At 45.1% G+C, this 27,196-nt stretch overlaps 1 protein-coding gene across 1 annotated transcript in view; it reads left to right on the forward strand.

The window, feature by feature from the left end:
• Positions 1–27,196, forward strand: part of PRKCH (protein kinase C eta) — a 120,417-nt gene that overhangs the window by 87,658 nt on the left and 5,563 nt on the right. The window contains exons 11-12 of the mRNA XM_074909323.1: positions 11,165–11,303; positions 12,253–12,441. Coding sequence (XP_074765424.1) covers positions 11,165–11,303; positions 12,253–12,441 — 328 coding nt within the window. The remainder of the gene's footprint in view (positions 1–11,164; positions 11,304–12,252; positions 12,442–27,196) is intronic.

Raw genomic sequence — 27,196 nt, forward strand, 5'->3', positions numbered from 1 at the left:
GTCCCCCTAGATTAGAAGTAAGTTTCAGTGAGGATTTGTGGTATCTTTTTTTCCTGCAGAAATTTCCTGCATTTATGATCAAGACACTCAAGCATATAGTCAAGGCCTGTGTAAGCAAGAGGGACCTGACAACTTCAGATCTTCTTCAGTTAAAATAGCAAAATCTGAGTGTCCTGTAGTCTGTGGTGTTGGCCTGAAAAAGGCTGCCATTAGGATGGTTGTCCCAGGTACCTTCCAGTAAACAAGGCATCCTCGTCCTGGAAAGAAGAGTGAACACACAGAGTCACAGCGTTGAATTGACTCTGAATCAGCCAACTGAAAGGCACATGCTACTCATGGGTAACACCCCCAAATTTCCATCTTAGCTGGAGATTGCTGCACGCTAGTGTTAGTCATTATTCCCATTCCTGTCCTGAAGATGCTCCTTGTGCTTCTCTTACACAAACTTCCCAGTTCCTTCCCTGGAGTTGATATTGAGTGATGAAAGGAAAGGGGCACGGGTTCTTCATGTTACAAAGATGTGACTGTAGTTGTCAATGGAGGAACTGGCTAGTTTTGTCAGGGGAAGGACTATAATATTTGGTCTGGAAAGCAGTCTTTTAGTGTGGTGCCACAGAAAGCCAAGTCGTGCCAGGGAGCATATTCCCAAAGACAGAGTGTACCACTGGGTATCCTCCTCCATGCTCGCATGTTGCAGAGGCCAGTGTGCCCTATGGCACTGGGGAGGTGCCACTGGGGGTTGCAGTGACTCTCATGCAGGGACTTGACAGATCTATGTGCTAAAAACTCAAGAGGTGAGCAGTATAAAGACAGACTTTCCTCATTCAGATCACATTTCTATCCTTTATCTAGATGAGGTCAGTTGAGACAGTGCTTATTTTCTGATTCATTTGTTTTATATATTACAGAAGCAGGGGAGTTGGAAGCTTTTTGTGCATGGTAGCCATGTCAGTTGAGCATTGATTGACTTCTGCTCTAAGTTACTTCTGTTTTTCTTTCAGTTGGGCAACCAGCTAAGGCACCTAATTTGGGAATTTAGCCTTGCCAGCTGGTGAGTCGAATTTGAGAGGGTCTGAACTGCCTTGGGAAAGGCCATGTCTCCCCGTGCTAGCTGGGGAGGAGCTCTGACCAGGGACACTTGTGATGTGGGGACAGCATTGGTCGTGGGCAATTTGGGGTCTCTTTGCTGCCTGTATGGCATTTGGGGTGACACTTGGGATCTAGTCTGCCCCGTTGGCCTGGCACAAAGCTCAGTGTCACTGGTTCTTGCAGGCAGGCAGCTTGGGAGGAGTCCCCAGAAGCAGGAGGGGGATTGCAGAGAGCTCAGCATGCCCAGCCAGGAGTTTCACCTGGCTTTGCCCTGCTTATCCAGGATACTTGGGCTTCACACAGCCCTGGATGAATCACCTGTAATGAGTGAATAGCAACAGTAATCCACATGAAATGAGAAACTAAATCTTGGGATAACGACCCATTTGCTAGGCACCTACAAATACCTCTTCCATCTGATTTCACTGCTGCTATTTAAGTGATTGTTGTGGTGAAAAGCAGGGAGATCAGAGCAGTCAGAAAAGCACTTTGTTTGCCCGCAGGTTCTTTGGAGTCTTAGAAAAAAGAGAATCAATTATATCAGTGATGGTCTCAGGTTTTTTTTAAGAAACACCTTTCAAGAAAGCATCTCCTAGGAAATATATTTAAACTTTGTTCCAAGGGGAGCTAGGCAGTACCCACCCCGCAGCGTGCTGGGGTGCCTGTGTCCTTTGTGCCCACAATGTGTCACTAGCACGGAGACTGTTCTTTCGCTGTTTGCATAAAAATTTAGTGCAGATGGTGAGATTTTCAAAAGCATCTGTGCTGACCCAGTGTTGCTCCTTCGAAAGTTAATAGTAAATTTGGCAGTGGAAATCTTATAGGCCAAAGCAAAGTACCTTTAAAAATCCCATCTAAAAATACAGTACTTCTGCCTTCAGCTTTGTTCATTCCATCCATGATGGAAGGGAGATTAGCACCTATAGCCTTAGCTTTATAAATCTGGATCTGTAATTCAGAGCCTTAATACGGTTAATGGTTTTTTTGGGTTTTTTTGTTGGTTTTTTTTTTATTAAGGGCCTAATCCAAAATCAATGGATCTTCAAAGGACTTTTTTTCCACTGATTTCCCTGGATTCAGGATCAGGCTCAGAGCAGAGAATTTTATCTGTATCAGATGAATATGGAGAAGTTTGCCTGACTAGACATACAGGTTCAATGCAGGAGTGTCTTCCCCACAAAGCCCTGGTGACATTACTAATACTAGCACAGGTTGGTCTGCTGCCCAAGCTGTTGCCAAGAGGCAGTCTGCACACATGATTGAGATGAGTAGGGCCACCTTTATTTTTTTTTTTCTTTGATATTTCCTGGAGTGAGACATTCTTCCGAAGACTTCAAGTGTGGGGAGGGTGGATTTCATGGCAGCTGTGAGATCAGCAGTGAGAGCACAGGAGGGTGGCTTTGGTGTGAGCTACTGTCTAATTCCCTCAGGGCAGGCTTAGTGGCACACAGTGATGAAATGGGGACATGTCACTGTGAGGATGGAAAGAGGAGCCTTTTCAGCAGCACAGTCCAACCCTGATCCTACCAGCACAGCTTGGATCTGGGACAGGGCCTTCGTGCAGCTCTACGGTGGGTTGTGGGCAGTTGGTGATCGTTAACCTTGGGTAACTCTTTCACTCCATCTTGAAGCACTGAGACTATGTTGTACTGTGGGCACAAGCCTGATTTAATTTTAATTTCTATATTGGGTTTTGAATCAATGTTGGTCTATTTTTTTTCAAGGTGACATAACAGGGTTATACTTTTTAACCTCTCTTGGCACTGTCAGTCATAAATCCACATCTGATTCATGTTCATGAATTTGGGCCTAGAGTCTGTTGTATGCCTCTTCTGAAGATGTCAGGCAAGGGGACTTACAGAAAGAAGCATTGTGGTTTGGGTTTTTTTTTCTCTTTCCCTCTTTTTCTGGCAAGGGTAAAATAGGAGCTCTGTTGGGAGCAACTCAGCAAGTGATGTTTCAGGGCCAGCAAATTCCAGTGTCGCTGCCCAGTGGGACCGAGGAGTCTATCACAGGACTAGGCTGGCGGCTCATCCGGAGAGGGAGTGCGTGGCGTGCATACCAAGACCTGGACACGAAGCCTTTTTCTGTCCACCTTTCCCTTCCCGCAGTAAATGGGAGGACGTTTGCTCTGGGATTCGGGCAAATACCTCAAGTGTAACTCCTCTTTCCTGACTAGAGTCCCACATAAGAGTAGCAAATAATCTATATATTATATATATGTATATAAAAAAAAAAGTATGCACACAAATGTGGACATATAAATATATATAGATTGCGCCATCTTTGGGATTACTCCAACGTAGCAATCTCCAGCGCGTCTGTGTTTCAGCAGTAATGGCTCCGGCTCTCGGCCGCCCCATTTCACAAGAGTGTCTTTCTGACCTTGTAAAGCTGCCTTTGGAAACTATCATTACCTCTCTTACAGCTGCTGTGCGTGTAATAAAGGGGAAGCTTATAGGTGTGCCTGACCCTGAAGCGACTCGGGGCACCCGTGGGGTCCCACTGGATCTGTACCACTTGGGTTCAGACCCACTAACCTGATGGAAGCTTTGTGATAATCTATTGTGGTATGCTGAGGGGTTTTCTATTCTATGCCTATGTACTTTAGCCTACCACTCTAATTTAACTGGCAGATGAATCATGCCCATTCATCTCAATAGCAATGAAATCATGTCAGTAATTGTGTTAGCTTCCACAGACGCTTTTCTGAAGTGCCCAGAGGGAGGGTAGGTGGGACTGCTGGCACTTCAAACCATCAGAGAGGTCTTGGATCCTGGTAATGCCAGCTCCTTTGCTGTAAGAGAAGTCAACGCCTTGGGCACCGCTTCATCTCTGGAACAGCAGCCTGGTGAGCGCTGGGAGCAAACCAGTGCTCTGATGTGGTCTGGGAAACCGGCTTCCAGAGAGACCCTGCCAGCAGGAAGGGGTCACGCAGATGGGGAGCTGGCAGCACTGGGTTCCAGCCCATCTCCTCCAAAAAACCCATGGTGCTGCCTTAACCTGGGCAGATGGCTTGCAGAAACTTGTCCTTATGCTTGAAGGGCTGCTTGAATTTAAAATGTAATAACAGCACTTCTGGATACAAGTGCTTGCCAATCAGAGCTTAGTCTGAAGCCCAAGAGACAGAGCAAGAATGTATTTTAAAGCTTAATCTGATTTATCCCTGTGAGTGTGTAAGGCTGATAGAGTGCCTTTGGACATACTGAAGAGCACACATGCAGGTGGGTGTGAGGATCTCCCTCTGCTTTGCACACATTCAAACATCCACCTTGCCCTCCAGAGCAGTCCTTGTCTGTGTGCTCTGACATGAGTTGTCAGAAAAGTTCAGCCACACGTTCTGGCTTTGTGTCTGACCTTGGACACGGGCACAGGTTGCATCACCCTCTGCCATCCTGGTGTCTGCAAGAGCGGTGGAGCCTGCTTTGGAGGCTGTGTGACTGTAATCCATCATGCCTTTATCCTAGCACATGGGCACAGAGCATTTCAAAAGGCCTGTGCTCTGTGTGCCGGTGTGGGTGGGCTAGGTGAAGCGGAGGAAAGCCATGAAGCTCTGTTACATTCTGCCACATTCCCCCTCCATAGCTCTCTGCGGAGTCTGTAGGATGTGCTGCCCTTGAGATGAGGCTGTAAAACCCTCAGGAATGGTGCTGGGTTCCTGGCTGAAGAACTGCTCAGGTGCTGAGATGCCTGTGGTATCGCCCTTCCCCACGAGCCTCCTCTGCCTCCCAGATGAGCAAAGCAGCTGGCAAGGACAGGCAGCTGTCTCCTGTTACATGGCCTAGCAATGGGTGTTAATTTGCAGTGGAGTTTCACTCGCCTGTACCACTTATCTTGGGTCTGAGATGGTTTCTTGAATCATTAAGTCACATTTCTGCTTTTTCATGGTTTCTGAGAAATGCAGAAGTTCAGTCTGGAGCTGCTGTGGCTGTATTTACAGTCGCTAACCACTTAAGTGTGGTCAGATTTTGAAAACAACTTCTGGTTGTTGGGACAGTGGAGAAGGGCACCTTGCTATGTTTCATTCCTGCTTTCTGGTAGTTTTGAATTACAAATACCTGGAGAGATCTTCCTTTCATTTCCATCCCCTTACGTTGTACTGCAAGTTGCAGTACACCTGCTGTAGTCAGGCTGTCACACACACTGGTGGTCTGAATGGGTCCGCGCCTCAGAAGTTGATTGGAGACTAGAAGGAACATTTTCTTTACCTAGGAGAATGTTTTTCAAGAAAACAGGGAGCTGAAGTTATGTTTTGCAGTCCCTACACTGTATTTCAATGTTACATCATTCAGTGCCTGGACGGACAGAGCACATGGACTGAATCCCACTGGGTTTAGGGGCTGCATTGTGAAGCTTTGGGTGCGTAAAGCAGCACTTTCCATCTCAGCATGTCAGCCCCGAGTGGTGGTGTAAGTAAGTGGCTACATGTTGGTTATGTGCCGTGTAACAGCACTGAGTCTTACCTTTGGTTCTGCACACAAGAGAGTGCCCTCTGGAAGCTCCAGTTATCCCGATTTTGCCCTTTAAGGTATGACAGGAGTCAAATTAGAGGAAACCTCTGAGGCTGGAAGGGAGCAACAGCTTGTCCTTTTATTTGGCAGCAAAATGCAGGATTTCAGACTTCTTTTCTCCAGCTCAGAGCAGCTTGATCTTTTTCTGATCTCTGTTTTGTTGTTCCCTTTTTCAAAGGCCAGTAACTTTTTTTTTTTTCATTTGTGATTTCAATATTTCCCCCTGCCCTAAAGATGTGGTAGTAACTAAGCAGCTCAGCCTGTGTTTTTATGTCTTGGCTCTGATAGAATATATTTCAGGTGTGTTCTTTAGCCCATATTTACTGCTGCCTGCTGACACTCAGCTTTACCACTGCTTAGGAAATCTGCTTGACGCTTCCTTGATGCTGTGAGTATATAAGTTTTTGGTTATAAAACATTACTTGACCATAAAAATAAATAATGTTTGGTTGTTAGTAGAAAAATGTGGGAGATGTGAACATCTTCTGTGAAGGAATATTTAAGTGAGTTCTCCACAACCCAAGGCACAAGAGACTGGAAATAGCCTTAATTCCCTAAATTGTATGAAATCTTGGGAACAAAACATGGAGGTCCCTAGTCTAAAGCTGATGGGAATGGAATTGTGAAAATAATTATTTGCTTTGAGTTTGGTAACTGAGTCTCCAAAATTTGGTGTGGAAAGATAGGAAATGGTTTCAGATTTTGTGGGCCCGAAATAATTGCTAGAGCCTTTTTAAAGCAACAGTATTTTTTTGCAACTTGAGAGTATTGCTTTCAAATAAAAGAAAATATTTTGCTTTGGATGTTATTAATGAATGCCAAGGAAAATGGGAAACGATATTAGCTTCACATGAGTATTAGGTCTTTACATAAAACTGAGAATCTCCATCTGTTCTCCTCCTTATTTAATCAGTATACTGGTTTAAATCTGTTGTCCACTCTATTTGGAGCAAGGCCTTCAACTTGAAAAATCCTATCTCTTCAGTAAGTATCTTACCAACTGTGCTATTCTGCAGGTTGTGCGTCTTCTGTTCTCCTCTGTTGAAGTTGCTTCATTTTGCAAAAAGTAATTACAATCTCATTGGAACAGGAGCTGGAAATGTGTACTGCTTTGACTACCAGAGCAGGCAGTAGAAACACATTTTTCTTCATCGTGATGGAGATTTCAGTATTTCTGTGAAGTAAAATGACTTCAGCAGAAGAGGTGGAGAAAAATCAAAATCTACTCCCTACTTGCAAAAGGGGTTTGAAAGCGCCTTTGCTCACCCAAACGTGTTTCCAAGGAGTGTCTAAATGGCCTTGCATGCCATGAAAAAGCAAAATGTTTTCCTTTCAGATATGCCAAAATGACTAATTTAGCTAAATCCAGGTTTGGAGATTTTATTTTTAATTGTGTGTTTTTTAAAAAACATTTGGCTGAGGTTTTTCATTAGTCACACCTACATTTGTGGCTAGCTCCCACTGTTCTGTATCTACGTCTTTCATGAATAAATGATTTGTATTGAGATGGGAACAAAAGGCTTTCATGAGCTTTAAACTGGTTCTTTGGGATTACCAAACCTGAGAGAACCTTGAACTGAGGCAGGAAGCCAGTTTCTGCTACCCCTACTTCTGTGAAGAAGATCCTTACTGCACAGAGTGGTACAACCGAAGCAGGAAAAAACCCAAAACCAAAACTTCATCCTTTCAAATATAGTTTCTATATCATGAGTAAGATGATCGGGGTAGAGTGAGTGGCAGGTACGTGTGTAACGCCTATTCACTGGCAAAACTCCCTGGTGCAGGGAAGTTGTATTTGACAGATGTTTCAGGATCATCTGCAATTGTAATTTTGGGTTTCTTACGAATGTTAAACTCAAGCAGCAGATGTGTAAAGAATACCTCTTCCAGCGAGTGACGCTGAAGCAGCTCATTTTGTCATTTCTTCTGGGTCTAGACTAAACTGAGGCCGTTAAGCCGATGTGCTGTAGCTGCCTGTGAGGACAAAGGCGGCCTTTCTGAGTCGGGATGAAGCCTGTTTTCCAGTGGAGGTTTGCCAGTGAAAGGCAGAACCTCAGCCGGACCTTAGAAACGCAGCCCTCAGAAAACCTCTCCGCTGTTATTGCTTCATTGAACTGCTAAAAATATTGAATGGAAAATGCAAGTATTAAGGAAATGAGGTAGATTTGGGCTTTCTGAGCTGGATGACTTCCCAGTTTCATCAGCTTCCCGGAATCCTTGCTGCAAAAATGAAGAGCTGCTTGTAAATCTCAGAAACCTGTCAGTGTTTTTCCTCTCATGTGGCTGTGCTGGTTCACAGGTTACGATGCGTGGGGAGACCTGTCAACACTGAGCAGCAAGTACAGAGCTTACGACTGCTGGGATCGTTTGAGACAAATGCTCAAACATGAGACCAAACCACAACTTTCCCAGAAAATTATCTTACAGTGCAGCTCAAGAGAGCAGGTTTCGGAGGAGCTGCATGGCTGAGTGTACATGACCTACTCTGAGAGAGGCGTGTGGGGCCATCTTCTGTGGCCCTGCCAAGCCAAGAGCATTGAGAAGTCTTCTTTGGTCACGGGAGGTTCTCTTCTAAAATGATCTGCATGTAGCCAGAGCACCTGAGCAAGCGAAACCAGATTGATGTCACATTACAGGTTACATGAAAATAAAAATGCAAGTTTTGGGTTTCATGTTGCTGGAAAGAAGTCAGGAGAAGCTGGTATCCCAACTGCAGGAGGAGGCAACAGGCGCTCTTAATGGCTTTAACGTGCCATGTAGAGAAGCCAAAGGGCTGGAGGTTTGCCTGTGTGGTTGAAACTGTACTCACTCAGTGAAAGACAGTTTAAATTTAATGGCAGTTACTTATGTACATGCTCTCTGGGAGGACGCAGCAAGCGCAGTGTGCTTGCACCTGCAGAAGCTCATGCCATCTTGGTGCTCTAGTGAGCATGGTGCGTTACACAGCTAGCAGGGATCTGGGGACTTTTGCAGCATGTCCTGTGGGGCAGAGACTGAGAAGTGGCAGAGTGCCTGGTGGTGTGGTCTGCAGAACTGGCCCTGCCTTGTAGCTGTGTCTTGCCTCTGCTCCTCTGGCTCTCCGTGAGGGACTGCAACCTGCCTCACTCAGTGTATGTGACTGTGTTCCTGCTGGCTCAGATATAAGGAAGGTGTATTTTGAGATATTCCCAAAGCATGCCAGGACATGGCAGATGTTTTGCGGAGTGGGGGGAGGTTTGCAAGGGGGATCTCCAAGCAAGTTCACCAAAATTCCCCTTCCAGTTGCACCTTTAGGGGCACCCCCAACAGTCAGACTTGCCCAGGACCAAAAAGATGTTTGCTGGATTTAAAACCAAGCCAAGAATAAACTGCGCATTTCAATCGCATCGTTGCAGATTCCTGGAAACAAGGCCTGCCTTCATGCTTGGAGGGCTTCCCTGCTCTGCCAGGAACCACAAGGAAGAGCAACAGGAGCTTTGGCTGTAAACTGCTGCTGAAGGGGTACTGTCATGGGCGAGCACATACAATACCTCTCACTGTGCTCACTTAAAGCCTTTCCAGGATGAGCCTTTGCCCACATGCCTTAACAGCCATTTTTAATTCTCAGAAGGGCAAAAATAAGTGTCTTCTGCTGAACATTCCACCTAGAGTAAACACTGCAGCATAAGACAGGCTTAGGCACCGTCCTCAGCATCCAGATTTCACTGGCCACCGGACAGCTGGTGGGCCTGCTGGGATCAGGCATCATTGCAGAGGACTTTTTGTTGGCTTGTGTTGCCGTGCCATGTTAAAGTTGAAGAGAGGATGTATGATCTTGTGATTAGGATCTGGAATTCAGGAAGCTGAATCTGTCTTGACTCTGGGGAACGCAGGCAAATTTCTTAACCTCTACCCCTCACTTTTCCATCCATTCAAAAGAGGCTAATAATAATTTTTCTTACTTCTTAGGACAGGATGTGGCTCTGATTGTCCAGCGCAGTGACTCATTGATCTTTCCACTGCAACAGTGACTTTGAGGGAGAGCTGTCTCAAGCTCCAGAGAGGCTTCCAGTGGTGGTGTGGGGTGTAGAAATGCCAATGCATAACAGAGCAATCGGCCACCTGATTTTCACTTTAAGATTATAGTTGGAGGATGAACAGGATCAAACTGGGTTCAGATTTCAGCTCACCCATAGGTTTTCATATTGATATGGAGGTGCCACCACCTATGTTACCACCCTCCCTGCTGCTCCCTCTTTCTGGGGAAATAGATGTTCAACCAGAGACCAAAATGGATCAAGTTCCAGCATGGATTCCATGAAGGGGCTCCAAGACCCTCAAGTATATGTAGTTATTTGATCCTTAAAGGGGCATCTGAAATGACTTGGAAAGTGCCTTTGTCTAGGCCTTTAAGGTGTCCTCCATCTCCCTACAATGTCAGTGGTAGCACTTCCCTGCCTCAGAGCTGCTATGAGGGCTCAGTGCAGTGCTTGGACTGATACCTGAGCCAGTTCAAAAAATGAACTGTGACCTATTTGTATTGCACAGCGCTCTCATTGTAACTCCTTTTCTCCATCTGTGATGGTGCCTAGAGCTTGTCTGGCAGCTGAAAAGCAGAGGTGCTGCTAGCTGGTTTGTATTTTTAGGAAGGCATTACCTAAGTCTGTAGATGACCCTGTGCTTTCTGGTCATGTTCCTGATGGCACTTCTGGCTGTGGGCTATTCCTTCAAGCAATCTCAAGGTCAGGCAAGCTGATAAGCTTTGTTAGGGCTCTGTCATTTTGGCAGCTCTGCTTTTGACAAGGAGCTCCAAGGCTGTTAGAGGTGATGTATCGGAAAACATGCCTTTCTGCAGCTTGTTTGGCTGCAGGTCTCTTGTGACTGTCACAAGGAGGTCCCCACCCCAACGAGCACTATGGGGGACACTAATATCTTACATTAGTGCAGTCCTGTGGAGTTGATACATCTGGGAGGACTTTAAGACTGCACCCCATGTTGGCCAAAGATTCCCCCTGCCCTTGTGGCATGGTGTTGGCAGGGGGTTTCTCAGCTTGGATAACACTCCAGGTGGTGTTTATCAGTCGGGCTTGCCTGATACAGGGAAGTCTGGGACTAAACCCCCAACACCTCAGGAGAAGAGGGGATCTGCTGTTCCTCTGCAGAGGCCTTGCATGCCTCCCTGCTGTGTGCTTCCAGCGTGGCACTTTGCTGAATCAGAACATGTCCTGTGCGGTGCATTTTGCTGCATCATAACATCGTTACACAATTTGACAGCTCTGGCAACCTCTGCTCCAGTGGGTCCCAGAGCTAAATGAGCAGGAGCTCTGCCAGCCAGGCTTGTGGTATGTTTGGAAAGCCATGTGGGCGAACTTATATAGCACCTGCCCATATTAAACACAGTTCGGAAGAATGATGTTTGTTCCTCCCTCCCTTTTGTAAGAGATGAAGCAAAAGAAAACCCTTCCTGCATGACTTCTGTTTGGTTTTTTATGATGATGAGGCTTGTCCAGTTTACAGGTTAAGCTTCTAAGGCCTGGGTTGCTGCCTCCGTTTGTGTTGTGGCTGCTCCAAGCACGTAGCAACTTGGTGAATGATTCTCGTTACAGGGACTTGAAGCTGGACAACGTGCTGCTGGACTACGAGGGTCACTGCAAGCTGGCAGACTTTGGAATGTGCAAAGAGGGCATTCATGATGGCATTACCACTGCTACCTTCTGTGGTACACCAGATTACATCGCTCCAGAGGTATAAGAAACCTTTATTGGCCAGGAAAACTTGATTACAATATGAAAAGCATAGGTTAGCTTTAGAACAGCAAGTGTACTCGGGTGTTTTTAGCTACACCTTTTTTGACTGCTGGGTGCAAGCTTTCCTCCTAGGTGCATGCTTGTATTATCAGTCCCTTGTGCAAGCAAAGCACGAGTAAATCTTCAGGCTGCTGTAGACATCAAGATAAGTCTGTGTTTTTCTTTAAGAAATGTGAGGTGAAAAATGGAGGCACAGCTGCAAAATCTTGAGAGGCACATACAGATAATACCCAATTTGATTTGAAAGGAGATTGAATTCTCTCTTGTTTCCCAGTTCCTTTTTCTACCTCCTCCCCTTCCCTGTCATTCCCCAATCTCATTACAAAATTACTAAACACCTCTTTAAGGAACAGCTGTCCTCCAGATGTTGCCAGATGTTCTGACAGGGTTTCAGATCCTTCTTCAACACAATTGATTTTTTGTCTGTGATTGCTGTCTGTTCCTTTCTCACACACTTGTGCTCCTTCCCCTCTCCAGCTGAAAGCCTTGCCATTGGAGCTGGGTAAATATTTCCTTCCCAGAGGCAAGGAAAAAATGGTGTCAACCCACACACATGGCTGTTCTGCCATTTTGGATGCTCATACAGTTTTGCTGAAATGCCCCTTTTCCTCACGATTAGCCCCTAGCATTATTTCTGAGGGCGTGTTTCCCCTGTGAGCAGCCAAGCTAGTTCAGCCCTTGTTTAATGGATCTGATGTACCTTAGTGCAAATCTGGGGGTTCCCAGCTTGAGATCACCTCTATGTTCTGGGACATCCAGCCAGCCTAGCAGAGAGCACTGTTAGGACACAGCAAAAACTTCTGCGTTAATGTTTCCAAACCCTTTTTCCTCCTCTGCTCAGTTTAAGAAACTTCGGGGTTGATATTTCTTTCCCATCCCTCCTTCAGATCCTGCAGGAGATGCTGTATGGCCCTGATGTTGACTGGTGGGCCATGGGCGTGCTGCTGTACGAGATGCTGTGTGGCCATGCACCCTTTGAGGCAGAGAACGAGGACGACCTCTTTGAGGCCATTCTGAACGATGAAGTTGTCTACCCAACTTGGCTCCAGCAGGACGCAGTGGCAATCCTCAAAGCAGTGAGTTTCTTTGGCTGTTTGCATGATTCCTGTCCTGGCTTTCTTCAGTCTAAATCCAGCAAAAGAAAACAGGTCTGACGTATGGCCACTCACAAATCACAGTTACCCTGACCCTTTTCTTATCTTGGAGTGAAGGGTAAACAAAAAAAAAAATTTCCTGCCACGCTTAGGTGTGTTTGTATAGTTATGTCCTTTATACAGTTCAGCAGCCGACTTGGCAAGCAAGATGTGTGCATATCTGTGTGTCTGGGCATTCCCCTGCTGACTTAATAATTTGCAACATATGGTCATCTTCCAGAACAGAAGCAGCAGGTATGCACAGTATTTAATCAGTAATGACCATATGAATTCCGTGAGACTGGAATGGCGAACAAGTGAAGTCTTTGTGATAATCCTTTGTTGTGACTGTTGGTGATATCAGCCTTCCCACAGGAATTGCTGTCTACCTGCGTACAAAGACAGGTTTTTTAGTTTTGTGTGTTTGGGGAAAAAAATGAGGCTGAGGAGAGCTGTTGCTGTCTACACTTAGTCCTTGTTCTGCCATGTATTCCTGAATTTTCTTAGGACCAATCTTATCTGTGTGCCTCACATCTTTGCCTGTGACATGGGAATGAAACTTTCTGAGATTTCAGGCTGTGTATGTACAAACAGCACCTAGTGCACTGGAACTGCCTGGCTTTACTGTAATGAATCATAAGGTGATTAAATATCGAGGGTGTTAACATGCGAATCTGGAGACCTAACTTGGCTGTTCTGCTGCTGACTTCTTCCTGCCCCTGATCAAATCACTTAATATCTCTGAGCACACTTTGGAGAGAGAGAGAGTATTCCCTTTCCTTGCAAAAGCAGAGTGAACAAAGATGCATTTAAGACTGGATACTACTAATTATTGTGGTGATAGAGGGATCTAAGAAATAGTTGTGTAAGATAGTAATTCATAGTAACTTGTGGAGTGCTGACTCAAGGAAATGGGGTAATGAATGATGGGGCCATGTAAAGGAAAGAGGAGAGTTTGTTTCCATCAGAACCTTAGTAGCAAGAATCTGAAAGGTTTCTGTTGTGTATAAACTGAGCAACTACTTTCTGTATCTGAAAATGCATCTAATAAATTCCACATAAATCAACTGAGAATAAAATCCACTTCTTGAGGAGGCAAAGGGTTGTGCTTTGAAGTCATAGGTTGTGCTTAGGAGTGATTGTCATGCTGAAGGCCCCCTTGGGTTTTGGAAATAACCTGCAACATCTATTTTGGAAAAAAAAAAAAAAAAAGGTTCAGACTCTGCAGCTTCTGGAGCAGCGTTCATGTTGTTGGATTGGGACTCTTGAATGCCTGAGCCAATTTCTCTTTTGCAGTGACAAGTAATAGAGTGAATTTGTTGCAGGTATCTTGCATAAGCATGAGAAGGAGGTAAAATGTGGTCAGATAGATGCTTATCATAACAGGAATTTCAGGATATAATAAAATATGATTTGTGTTTTAGCCTCTTGATGAAATGCTTATTTTCCTAGTTCTGATAGGAACCTCATGGAGATAGCCAGGGCAAGCTGTGCAGTCACCCCAGGCTGCTCTAGCCCATGTTCAGAGCCTGACTTTTAACAGCGAGTCCCTTTTGTGATTAACAGGCAAGCAGCATGATGAGAAGCACTAGAGAAAGAGGGCCAGAACTGAGGAGGGAGCTAAGAATTTAAATAAAGGTCAGCTGAGTGTCTCCAAAACTGCATAGGCAACTTCGCAGTTGCTGGTTACTACTTGTCTGAAAAAGGGTCTCTTCTCCATCCATTCTGCTTGTGTGCTGTGAAACCCAAATGGAAGCAAAACTACCTCTCTGAAATGCGCGTGTTGTTCAAGAGAAGAACTATGCTGTGTCTGCTTTGAGAAAAAGGTTGAAATTTGGGGCATTCACAAGGAGCCTCATGATAACTTGTAGGAAGTTGCACCAGAAATTTTTACTGGACCTTCAGTTCTTCAGTGTGTCTGTTCCCTGGGTGGCCGCTACCAGGAGGTGACACTTGCATCTTATTTTATAGGCTACAGCCTGAATTTCTGCAGCTTTATAGCCACTGCTTTTGGGATCAAGAGCTGTTCACTAGAAGAGCTCCTCTGAGTTTTTAGAGGCATCAGAACATGTTGGTTTTAACAGGAAGAAAACATCCTGTCATGAGATTGTCTGGGGCTCTAGATTAAAATGGAAAGAAACCCACACACTTTGATTTCTTTAGAATGATAACAAATGCGATCACTGCTGAGTGTACTGATAACGTATGGTCAGTATTTTTAGGTGTCACTATAACACAGAGCGGTGAACCTGGCTGTTTTGTCCCCTCATGACTATTCTATGAAAAGACAGTAGATTTTCTAGCTGCTAAATGTGTAGATTTTTATCTCACAGACTAATATTATTTCTCTTCGATACAGCATTATTGCTGTGTGACCATCTTCTAATCACTGCTGTGTTTACCTCCAAGAAAAAGTGAACTCGAGCTCCCTGATTTACAGCTGTGACAGTGCTTTCTAACCCACGATACTAAGAGCTCTGGAAAGTCAGACCACTCAATTACTGCAGTGACATAAATGATTGTAAGTAATTGCATGGTATGGGAAGGCTATGGAAGACCAGGGAATTAAACATGGGGTCTCTTGTATTTCAGGCTAAGGCCTTAATAGCCTTAATAGCTGGATTATCCCCTCACTAAAAGTTCTGGCCTCTAACCTTGAACAGGACTAGAGAGAATTTGCTTAGTCAAGAGTGATAAAAAGCTCTGAAATGAAAATCAAATTCTTCTTCCAGGAAGATGCAATTAGGCATAGGTGCTTAGAGATGCTCTACAAATGGATATATCTAGGTTTAGAAAGCACTCGATCTGTTTGCCTTCATGAAGAACTTCGTTGTAAACAAGGATTATAGTTTTAGGACCCATTTCACGGATGCTGCTGTTTTGGTTTACTTTCATTTACCTTAAATGTGCTTCATCAATTTCCCCCATCAGAAACCACATGCTTTCTGAAGGTTGCATCCTGTTCATCTTTGCAGTTTCCTGATAATAACCAAAATATGTCCTTAGGACCTCATTTAGGTCACTGGGTGTTCCTGGCATTTTTTTGAGAACTGGTATCAAGGAAAACAAAACCAACCTCAGTCTCCAGAGACCTTGTTTAGTATTGAAAGCAGAAATGTTTGTGTTCTAGAAAAAGAAGTTTTTATCCGTTTCCCTCTTTATTTTTTTTTTTTTCTGTCCTTGATATTTTCCCTTAACAGCTGGGAAAGAGTAGGGCAGAGTTAAATCAGTGTAAATCATCAATATTTTGCTGGAGTTGATATTCCCAGAGGAGGGAAGTAGAAAATCTCACTCATGTACCCTGTCCCATCTGAGTGTGTCACTGGGGAATTTAGGTATTGATGGTTCAAGTCAGGCAGAGAGAACTCAAACTGAGGTCTCCCCTTGCTTGTGTGAGCAAGTCAAACTGAGCATGTATTTGCTTGTGGGAGTAAAAAAGTGCAAAAAAGGAGAATTGCTGATGAATGGATTCAGACCACTTCAGCTCATTCTAAATGTAAGTTTTGCTTTGATTTTGATTCCTCCCCCCCAAAAAAAGTTTCTCTATAGCCCTACCTGAATGCAGTCACAAGGAGTTTATGCCAGAGGAGCTATTGGGTTTGTGTCTGTAAAAGAAGTACTTTGAAATACTCTTTGCCATCAGCTGACAGAGTAGTCAGCAGTGCCTGATGATGAAGAGACTGTGAAGGAGAAACTTTGCGAGCAGGCAGGGAGCACAGACTGGCACACCATATCTTTTATGGTGAGAGTGCAGCTGGAGTTCGCTTTGTTACAGCATGTCAGTGTTCTGAATTTGTAAATTGTCACTAGCAAAAAGGTGGCTTTCCAGGCAGCCAGAGGCTTTGGGATTCAGCTGAGTGAACTGCAAAATGAAATACAATCCTCTCATTTCCCATAAGCGGGGTGGTATTTTGGCAGCATGTTTCACTCGCTTCATGTGTATGACTTTCTCAAATGCAATTCAGTCACGCTGTCTTGCTCACAGTCAGGCTTAGTTGGAGGGGAGAATGAAGGGACATAGTGAAAATAGGGTCTCAAAAGTCGATGGTGTAATGGGAAGAAAATTCACACAGAAAGCTGCAGGGATTTTCCTTTCCAAGTCTGGTTTCAGATGAGGAGAGAAGGGCTAAGCCTATTGAGTCGCTCCATGGACTGATGATCTGAAGTAGCAATGGCTGGCCCAAAGGCTTGGAAACTTGGATGAGCAATTGCAGCTTAGATGTTTTTACGTGCAGAGCCAGGTAACAGCAAGGGGCTAGAAAGCAGCATCTCCCCAGAAAAATGGTAGAATTGCTCTGCCTTTTCACCCTGGATTTCTGAACTCCTGTCACAGCTCAGTCTGCTAAAGCTGAGGCTATGTCTTGGCATTTGTGTGCCAACCTACAGTCTTAATATGAGCTCTGAAACACTTCTGGCCTAGCTGAATCGCTCCTTCCAAAAGTGAGGCTCGGGCAGCTTTGCCTGTAGCTTTGTATTTTGGGGACACAAATAAGACTAAAGCCTGTTCTCCCTCCAGCTGGTTAAAAACATGCATTTTGAAAAAAACATTACTGGAGATAAGAGATGGGGTGGCAAAAATAGTTACGTCCCCCTCCAAGTGGTTTTCATGTGAAAAATAAACTTGAGACAAGAAAAGAGAAAGGGGCAGAGGAAATTGGCTCTGGTTTTAGCAGCCTGTGCTCCTGCCCAGTGCAGGTGGAACAGCACAGGGGAAGCCAAATGCGGGTGGATTAGTGCGAAGAGTTAGAGGTATTGAAAGGTGAGGGAGCTCAGCGGAGAGTAAACATGACCCGTATCTCAGAGAAAAATGATTTGCATCCTTGGCAAAACAGTGCCAGGGATGCAAAAGAAAAGCTTGAAGCTGATCTGTTTTTCTAGATAACAATAGCCTGGAAGTGACGCTTTCTCAAAAGGTTTAGTGAACGCTCTGCTGCTTCGTGTCACTAAGTTCACTTCCCCCCTACAGATACCCTGGCACGCTCTGCACCCCGATAACACCACTGAGTCTTAACACACACACAGACCACCACTTCCCCATCCTCTTTTAGACTTTTCTCTTGCAGACTTGCTTTAAAATGCATTTTGCTCTGCCATGTTAACATCGAGGGGCTGCTGTGTCTGGGAATTACTGCTTTGAACTCAGCTGCAGCAATAAAGATGCTCTGTGGGCCAGCAGGACCTGTGCTTTATGGATGCATTTGATGACCTGTGCTTTATGGACTCTTGTTTGACTGTTAGAGTGCAAGGTGAGGGAGTTGGGATTTCCTCCCCAGCTTCTGCCAGCAGCCAGGAGGGAGCGTGCATGGCTCTTGGGAGCAGCCAGAGGGAGAATGGTTAAATGTGCCACAGTTTAAATCCAACCCCTTTGCATCCAGACTGCCTTGAAGCCTGATCAAGAAGTCAAAAAAGCCCTGATCTAGAAAGGAAAATCCTTTTCTCCCATTCCTGTGAGCCCATGTCACAGATTGAAACCCAGAAACTAGAGCTTTTCAGTTTGTTCCTTAGGTTTTTTGGCTTGTTTGTACAGCTAGCACACACTGCAGTATTCAGGACCCAGGGCTCACCAGCCATGTAATTTATCCCCCTTTGCTAGGAGGCAGCACACGTTGGTTTTTTTGTAGAGTAAGAAAAGGGCACAGGAATGTTGCAGTGCACATGGCAACCAGCGACTTCATCTTCAGCAGGAGAGAGGTATGGCAGCCTTTCCACAACAGCTCAGCCACTTTTCATGTTGTTAATTAAAAAAGCCACTCAAAACTTTCTACAGAAGTTTGTCATTCCTTTGCTGCCCAGAAGAGTGAATATGAGGCTGCCTTAGGTCCCTCAGTCACTCTGGTAACCATCAGACACAGACTTCCCCACAAGGTACTATGATGAGTGGTGTATTGCTCCACCAGCAATTTCTCTGAAGTTGATGGGGGGGAAGCCTGTGTATATGACTTCAAAATGTGGCCCAATTCCATCTTATAACAAGAGGTTAAGTTAGAGGGCACCGATAGTGAAGAGTAGAAATGCTTTTTGTATCCATATGCATATGTAGAAATAAATTAGTTAGCAGTTGTGTGTGTATGTTAGGGTTTTATTCTTCTCTAAATTTCTAGGTGATACTAGATGAGGAAAAACTAAATCAGAATCGTACCCTCCTCTGTCCCTCCTTCCAGTAAAAACAAGCTCATCGTTGCTCAGGAATCCTGAGTGATGGCTCCTAATGAGAGATAAATTTGATTATTGTGTTTGTGTGCATGTGTGAGTTAAATTCAGGACCCCTGGGGAGTACAGGGTTCAGGTGGTTATTTCTTGCCATTCCAAAGAAAGTTTGAGGAACTAATGTCCCATGTCTGGCTGGATGCAGGATAACAGCTCCAGCAGAGCCCTTGGACACTTGGGCTGTGCTGCATGTACTTACCATAACGGGGTCAGAAGAAAGAAGATTGGAAAGATACAAAAAAGAAATTTCCCTAGGGCACTTCACCTGGGCCCAGCTGAAGGAGAGAAAGCAAAGTGATCACTGAGCTGTGCTATGGGAGGAGTAAACTACCCATCCTAAAGGGATGCCACCATGATTGCCCAAGCCCTTGGTGAGGACCACTTTTGCGTATGCTGTGGCTTATTTTCAGAAGGGCTTTCTGGATGGTGAGTGCTCTGTGCTGAACCAGACTGGCCCCACTGCTGTAAGCAACTTGAAAATGCCATTCATGAGGAGAGAAGTCAGAGGCCAGGGTTTTCACAGCAGAAAGACTTAGAGGCAGATTTTTTAACGTAATTGAAGTGAACAGTCTGCGGTGACAGAAGAGTGAAGGGGAAAGGGCTGGTTTTGGACTGCTGGCAAGGATGTCTAAGTTCAGGAGAGATGTGGATGGTCCAAGCTGCCTACTCCCTGTTCACCCTGAACATCAGCACAGAGGGTGAGATCTTCTAAACTGTTCTTTGGAGAAGTTAATTCTTGTCATACACTGCACTTGCTCTGGTTCCAGCACCTCTGGGCACTGGGCAGTCAGAACTAGCTGTCATCAGCGCAGACGCTGCGGTAGGTGTCTGCATCCTCCCTGCACGCTACAGCAAGCAACACATGACTCAAAATACCTGGGCCATGCTTTGCTTGGCACATCCAAGCACAATGCATGTGTGCTTCCTGCTGCCTCTGTACCTCACCTGTTTTCTTACATCCTGGGCGGTCGGTTTGGCCACTGTGTGAGCTAGACCAAGCCCCCATGTTTGTGCTCCCCAGTTCTCTCCTGAACAGTTACAAGGTGTGAAAAGAGGCAGCCATATGCTGCTGGTGCAAGGTTGCCTGCGTTTCCTTTACATCACTCCGCACAAGGCATATGTCTCTCCTTTGCACTTACATCCTACGGATCTGGGCCAGGTTCTTTCTTTCCAACAGACAGAAAAAGGCAGATAATCTGTTTCACATGCAGTGCTGGAACAGCCAGAATGAACTTGTTTCTGAATGAACCAGATGCTGGGAGTATTTTTTAGACAAAGATAAAAAGGAAAAGGAACAACACAATGGTGGACCCACTGAAATCAGAGGGGGAACTAGATGAGTTCATTGCTTTGTCCTCAGAGCTGAGGAGCCTGCTAACAAAGGCAGATATTAAAAATGCCTTCAAATGTGCCAGCAAATTATTCTCTTTGGCATCTCTTCAGAGTTGGCAAGCTTCATAAATCCTCTTGCACAGTTTGATTAAGCTTTGGCTGCCAGAGTCAGGCCAATATTTGAATCTCTCTGTGAAACTCTACCGGATCTGTGCAAATGTTTTTTTTTTCTTTATTTTGTGTTCTAGAAATGCTTTCATCTTGCATTTCCTGGTTGGCTCCGGAGCCTCTGCAGCAAAAGCAGGACTCTGGACCCTGTCGTTTCCCAGCTGGGGAGGAGTTCTGCAGTTTTAAATGGTCTCTTGTCTAGACCGTTTTTGCCATAACACACACTGTGGTGAAGTGACAAGGCTGTGCTCCACCACAGATTGCCTTCTTACCTCTTTTGCCTGAGCTTGCATATCCATCTCTGTAATATGCTGTCTCTTACTCTTTGCCTCCTAATTCTCAAACAACAAACAGCTTTCCCCAGTGATTTTAATCTCTTCTGTTGATTGATCACACCCCTTTCTGAAGTGCTCTTCTTACTCACAGTAGTAGTCCCATGCTTCTGAATAATTCACTGTGAAAGAAAACTAAACCCATCTCTATATAGCTTGCCAAGGCCAAATTCATCTTGAAGTAGTCATTAGATCTTTTACCTTTCCCTTTCTGATAGGTTGAAATTAGTTTCTTGTTTAAGTCTGCAGCAGGGTGCAGGCTCAGATTTGCTTCATACCAAAAGCTCCTAACCCAGGCTATTGTAATGTCAGGTGTGACTCATCCTCCTCTTTCCTGCCAGGAATGAGGAAAAAAAGTGAAGGACCATTCACTGTGCTGACTTGTCTTTCCCCTCTTCTTTTTCTGCTTGCTCCTGGGTGCTCAGGAAGAAGAAATTCCTGTGGCCAAGCCTAAGACTTGTGGCCCGGGCTCCCTTCTCAGCTCTGCCACAGTTAAACAGTGCAATTATAGACCCTCAAAGGGGTTTTGGTGAAGTCCATTCAAATCCAATCTTGAGGGAAGATCTCCCTTGAGAACCTGGGTTCAGCCTGGAGATGGGAGTGATGGCTGAATGATGGGACCAGCTCTTGGTGTGCAGCCCCCAGTGAAGCGGGAAGGTCTGTCTAACTGGGAGGTCTCAGCACTGCTACAGGGGTAACAAATCTCCAACTGTCCGAGCTATTCAGGTCTTACTTGTCCTTCGAGCTTTGAACTTTCTAACCTGCTGTGCCTTTTCAGGAACTTTAAAATTTAAAAGAATCAAAATATAACCAAGACCACAAAAAAGCTCCTTTGAAGTATTTTCCTGTGATTTCTCTTTTTTTTTTTTTTTTTTTTTTCTTAATTGGCCTTTACAGGTTTGTCTGGGACACTTTAGTCCCCTTTGTACTTGACCCTATGTAAATAGGCCACCCAGGGTTGTGTAATAGATTCCTGGTTCCTATTGACAAGGCTATCAGAAAAGGATTAATTGTCTTCCCAGGCAACCCTAGGGAGACTTTACCACTGCTTAAAACGAGTGGGATCATGCCCTTAGTCTGTTAATAAGTGTGATGCTCATTCTCCCTCCATGTTTGTGTTACTCTGATTGATGTATTGATTTAGTAATTGACCTGAATATTCCCATGTTGTACCTATTGTCCAATTGGGGTAATTTAAAAACAGCAGCCAGAGTTTGATACTGTCTGAGCAGCCCATGCAGCTGGTGACCCACGTGGGAACTGGGGTTGACTCATCAGTTCTGAAAACACAGATTTCTGTAGTGACATCTTGACCAAAACCTACATTAAATATTCCATGTATCTAATGACTAAAGTTAATTTCTGCTTTTTATCATTTATTACAGGAGTACCAGACACGGAAGTGTTGAAAATCACTAGCTATCATCAGGGGCCAATATGCTTTTGATACTTGTGGCCTTTTCATTCTGTATTAGTGTTGATGAGTGGGGAGAGGCAGGGAAACAGGGAGTTTTCAGCACAACAAGAAGTCTGTAGCTATTCAGACAACATTTAATTCCCATATTTTGGGCCAAGTTTTCTCCTGGTGATAGTCAGCAAAGTTACATCAGTTTACACCACCAGGAGATTTGGAGCCAGATTTGTCTGTCCCACACATGAGTTGCTCCATCTACCTTGGTTTATTTTGCTAGTCTCTCTTGCTCAGCACTGTTTACACTACAGATAATCCTTCTTGTTCCCTTGAGCTTTAGCTGGGCAGCATCGAGCAGCCATTTCTACACTAGGGGAAAGCGAGATCAAATTTATCTGCTTAATATCCACTGCACTGACATTTGGTCCTCTTGCCTGCGGCTGGCACATTAAACATGTGACTTCTGTCATGCTTATTGTTACAGTCTTCTGGCTTTTAGGAGCAGGGCTGAAGACTGGTTTTTACTTCCCTTCCTATTCCTTTTTTTATCTGGAAAAGAAGATAATGGAGATGTCACTCTCTCTCTCCTCCTCCCCCCCCTCCTTAAAATGCTTTCAGGGCAGTCTTGTACTTCTGAGCCTGGTATCGCACTCACTGGACCTTCTCTCCACTGAAGGATTTCACCTGCTCACAGTTTTCTGTAGCCGGGACCCCATCACAGGGGTAGAAGCACCCTGTGCACACATGGGTCACATTCTGGCTCAGCATCACAAAGAATTGCACTGGTACAAATCAGGGCTTTCGGCAATCGATCCTGCTGAAGCTGAAATGCCATGTGGCCTCTAATGGCTGCAATCAGAGCAAATCCCCAATGTAAAACAGAGGTAGCATTCGAGAGAGCCGCAATGACTCCAAGTCCTATTCTCAGCAGCACAGTCCTTACTGAAGGTCGGTAGGACTCCGGCTCCCAAGTGCCTGGCTCACACCCACAGCCAAATCACTGCAGTTTAAGTTACCGGGCATCAGCTGAGCTGCCCTAAGTACCAGGACTTCCATGGGAGAGCTCTCTGACTGCCCTACTCCCAGGGCCCTGGAGCTTTAGCTGACACCATTTAGAGAAGTCGGACTGTGCTGACTCTCTCGCTCCCTGTAACCCACTTGTGTGTCTGAGCTCAGGATTGCTCTTGTGCAGGGAAGGGAGGCACACTTGTGGGCATCGCCCCGGCAGCGCTGTGATGGAGGATGATAGGACCCTTGCCCAAGAGAGCAAAAGACAAGACTGGCTCAAAACAAGCAGCTTATTATTTAAAAAAAAAAAAAAAAAAAGTCTTTCTGCTATGCTAATTCCAGGAGGCTTCCAATCATTAAAAATAATACAGACATTAACAGACAGAGCCATAGAGCCATCTTTCTTCTCCTTTGTTTAGGCGTGGATGAAGGCTAATGAAACCCCAGACTGAGAGTTTGTTTGCCTTACATAATAGGCGGCCAAACTGTTTTCAGCAACTGCAGCATTCAGTCGAGAGATTCATGGAGGGAAGCCTTAATTAGAGTAATTGCTCTATTTATATAACGATTCCCTTTTGTCTGAGATCAAATAGATCTTTGAGAAATCTTATTTCCTTTTGAGTTAATTTCTGCCCTGTTAGTTTAGCTCATGAATCTTAATGAAGATGGGCATGTTGGGTATCTCCTGATCTCCCTGCTCTCCCCATTACTAGAGGGGAGAGTGTGGGGCATTAATCTCCTGTGCTGCTGCTGCTTTTCACTTTGGTAGCAACACAGGAGAAACATCAACAAGCAGAAGATGCTAGTACCATGAACAGGGAAATCTTGCTTTCCTTTAACAGTTTGGGCTTGACTATTGCATTGGCAGAATCGTGAATAGGTGTCCTCTGTGGCATGTGGTGTGATGGAGGGGAGGTGAGACTGAGGGTCTGCTGTTGTATCTGTGACAGGTTGCCATTGGGTTCCTGGCAAAATAAAGTGATTAATTTCTTCAGGTCTCTGTTCCCTGCCTGTAAGATGAAGGAGAGCCTCCATCTCTGCCATGCGTTTACATTTTAAAGACGATCTGCTCAGGGGCACAGCCTTTCTCTAACAAGGTAAATGCACCCTGCCCAAGGCAACAGAGTCCTGATGGGAGCTGGTGCGTCTTAAGACTTTCTTTAATACAAGAAATAGTGATTTCTTCCTTGTACAGATAGCTGAAGATGTGAAGGAAATGGCTGAGGAGAAAGTTGTATTTCTCTTCCTGAAGTACATTACTTCTGTGAAGGGATCTGGGCTTGTTAGTGTTTTCTCAGAACACGATGCAATTTTACGTAATCTAGTCACAGCGATATCACTTATGAAATTAGTTATCCTGATGCAAATAGCACAAACATGAGTTATGTAAAACCTCCCAGGAATTACAGTACTGAGAAAAGGGAACTTGTAAATTCAAGGAAATTAATGCTTGGAAACGTCGGTTTTGTGCAAACATCCCTTCACCGACTTCCAGGCTGTCAGGCTGATTTGTAAACTCAGCCTCTTGAGACAGAAGTTGCAATGCTGCAGGTGAGCAGCACCAGAGAGGTCCAGCACAGCCTTGCCCAGTGGACTGAGAGACCTGGAGCCCTTCCCAGTATGGTCTAAGCCATGTAGTGGGTGAAGGGGAGGACTGGTGCAAGTCCCCTGCTCTCCCTCACCTGCTCGTGGGCTGAGCTCCCAGGGCTGACGCACATTTTTCCTAATGGTTGGCACTGCTATGTCTGCATTTTTTCCTTGTAACTTCACAGCCCCTTCATGGACTAATCTCCAACTTTTAATTTCTTGTCATGGCTTGCTGCATTTTCTTTTAGTACATGTTTTCAAATGATCTCGTGAAGTCATGTTTTTGGCTCATTCCAGCTGCTGGTTTTGGCTGCAACGATGCTGAGAGGGTTAGTTGAGGTGAGAGCCTTGCTCAAGTTTGCTGTTCGGCAAACTGGTGTGGCCCAGAGAAACCCAGTCTGTGGGTGCTCACAAGGGGCTCTTTCCACCGGGAATGGGATTGTTCCCCATGGTTGTATGTGATCACAGAGCAATAACTTGATGGCTTGGTTCAGGTTTAAGATTGAATAGTCTTGCTGTTGGTTTTGCTTGGGAGGCATCTTGGATTTGGGTGATTACATGTTTCTTTTTACTGAGGGGCATCTCTGGTTTGCCTTGTTGCTGTTGCTTTTATTTTCCTCTGTGTTTCTTCACTGAGTTCTGTGTGCCAGAGGTTGAGATTCCTGCTGGGTTCTGGATCATCATACAAAATTAGAGATAGTCAATAAACGTAGGGAGATGACATTTTGCCATGAAAAACTTTCTGGTGAACATCATCTTCCATCACCTGCAGAAGCATTGGAGGGTTGTACTTTGCAGGACATTTACGGCTATCCAACCTGTGAAGCAGGAGCCAAACGCTGGCCTCCCCATGGATGCCAAGAACAGTCAACACTTTGTAAGACATTTTCCAGCTGTTTCTGAATGCAGCTGAAGGGATCAGGTGAAAGATTAGCTGCCCTTCTGAAAGCCTTTTACCTGCACAGCCTGCAGGTGTGCAGAGGGCAGCATCTGTGTGCTCTGGTCACTCAGCTTTATCCCTCCTGCTGCAGAAGTGTCTCTTATGTGGTCAGAGACATGGGTATGGGCTCCAGCTACTAATTTCAGGGATGAAGGCTGAGCTTGTAATCAAGTTCCTCAGAAATCCCAAGTTATTTGTTTGCTAGGAGTGCTGTCAGATAGCAGAGGCAGCATGAGATGGGCCATCAGGTGCTACCCTGTAAAAGAAGAGAAACGTCAGTACAGCCTAAAGCAGAGAGAGAGGATTCATGGGCTTTTGAGCCTTTGAGAGGTCATTATAGTCTTTTGGGTTTTCCTGACATATTGGACAACACAAACTGAAACTTCCTCTGTTTCTTTGTCAGTGCAATAATTTCTGGTGAATCCAAATAGTGTTTGAGAGGGTTAGTTATTTGTTTGAGTGGAAACTGGCTTAAAAAATTTCATCCTCTCACAGTAAGGCAGGTAACTGTTCCAGTGTAAAGCATCAGTACTGTCTCTGTTGGAGTACTGTTAGCATGCCTGCTTTTCAGCCCAATTGCCAAATAAAGACTAGAACCGCTTCCCAGAGAAAACACCTCACCTTCACCAGCCTATGATGCATCTGCTGTCTCCAGAATTCACCAGGAGATTTTATATAAGGGAAGAGCAGCAATGGCCAATCTCTTGTTTTCTGTCACAGCCCCCAGGTGTGGAGGTGTGTGTACATCCACAGGCTGAGTACCCTGACGGGATGCTGTGGCTGCCCAGAATACAGGAACATATTTCACGTACTGCATGATGCTGTTTAAAGGCAACATTTTCAGTGCTGGTTCCCATGCGCAGATGCAATTGAGAGGTCTCAGTGCAGCATACAATATGTCTATTAGAGATGTAAATTAAGGATAAGAGATTGGCTGTCCTTTGAAATGATATCCCACCCTTTTGCTGAAGCAGACTAATATGAGTTCAACTGCCATGAAAGGCAGGCATCTTTGCATTGTGTTGATACTCTTTGTAGAGTGCATGGTTTATATTCACTTTCAAGGTCCTGCTAGGCACCTGTGTTAGGTGCTGTTCTGCTGATTAAGGATACCAATTACACTCAGACACCAGAGTGAAAAGAGCTGGCATATTTTACTAGTGATAACAGTGTAATACAGAAAGCATGCAGTAAGAAAAAGCAGAATAGTGCACTTAAAGCAGCAAACAGCAAAAAACAGAGTAATGCATTAAATCATTACTACACGAGAGAGAGAATGGAGATTAAGAAAAATACATCACCACTTGCATATATTACCATCACCCAGACCCGCAGTGGCTGGGCAGCCCCGGTCACAGCGAGGGTTTGCAGAGCCTGTCCCGGAAAGGGGGAAATCCTACGCGGTGCCTCCACCCGTAGGTGAGGCTGCCAGAGTCGCTGCAAACGGGCCCAGCCTTATAGACCAGAGATCGACAGGCAGAATAGCTGGCACCTTTGTTTTGAGCGGAAGATTCCTGGTTTCATTCTCCTGTTGGATTCCACCCAAAGCCTGGCCAGGGCTCAGGGGGGGAAACCAAGGGAGTTTTTAACAAGGCCAAACACTTGGGTTCTCAGCCTTGGACGAGGCTAAACAAGGGAAGTTGGATACATTCTCTCCTCACTACTGATTCTATTTTGTCTAAGCTGCATCTTTCACTAGCGAGTTTACGTACT

This window comes from Athene noctua, chromosome 6 (genome assembly GCF_965140245.1).
Source record: "Athene noctua chromosome 6, bAthNoc1.hap1.1, whole genome shotgun sequence".
NCBI lineage: Eukaryota > Metazoa > Chordata > Aves > Strigiformes > Strigidae > Athene > Athene noctua.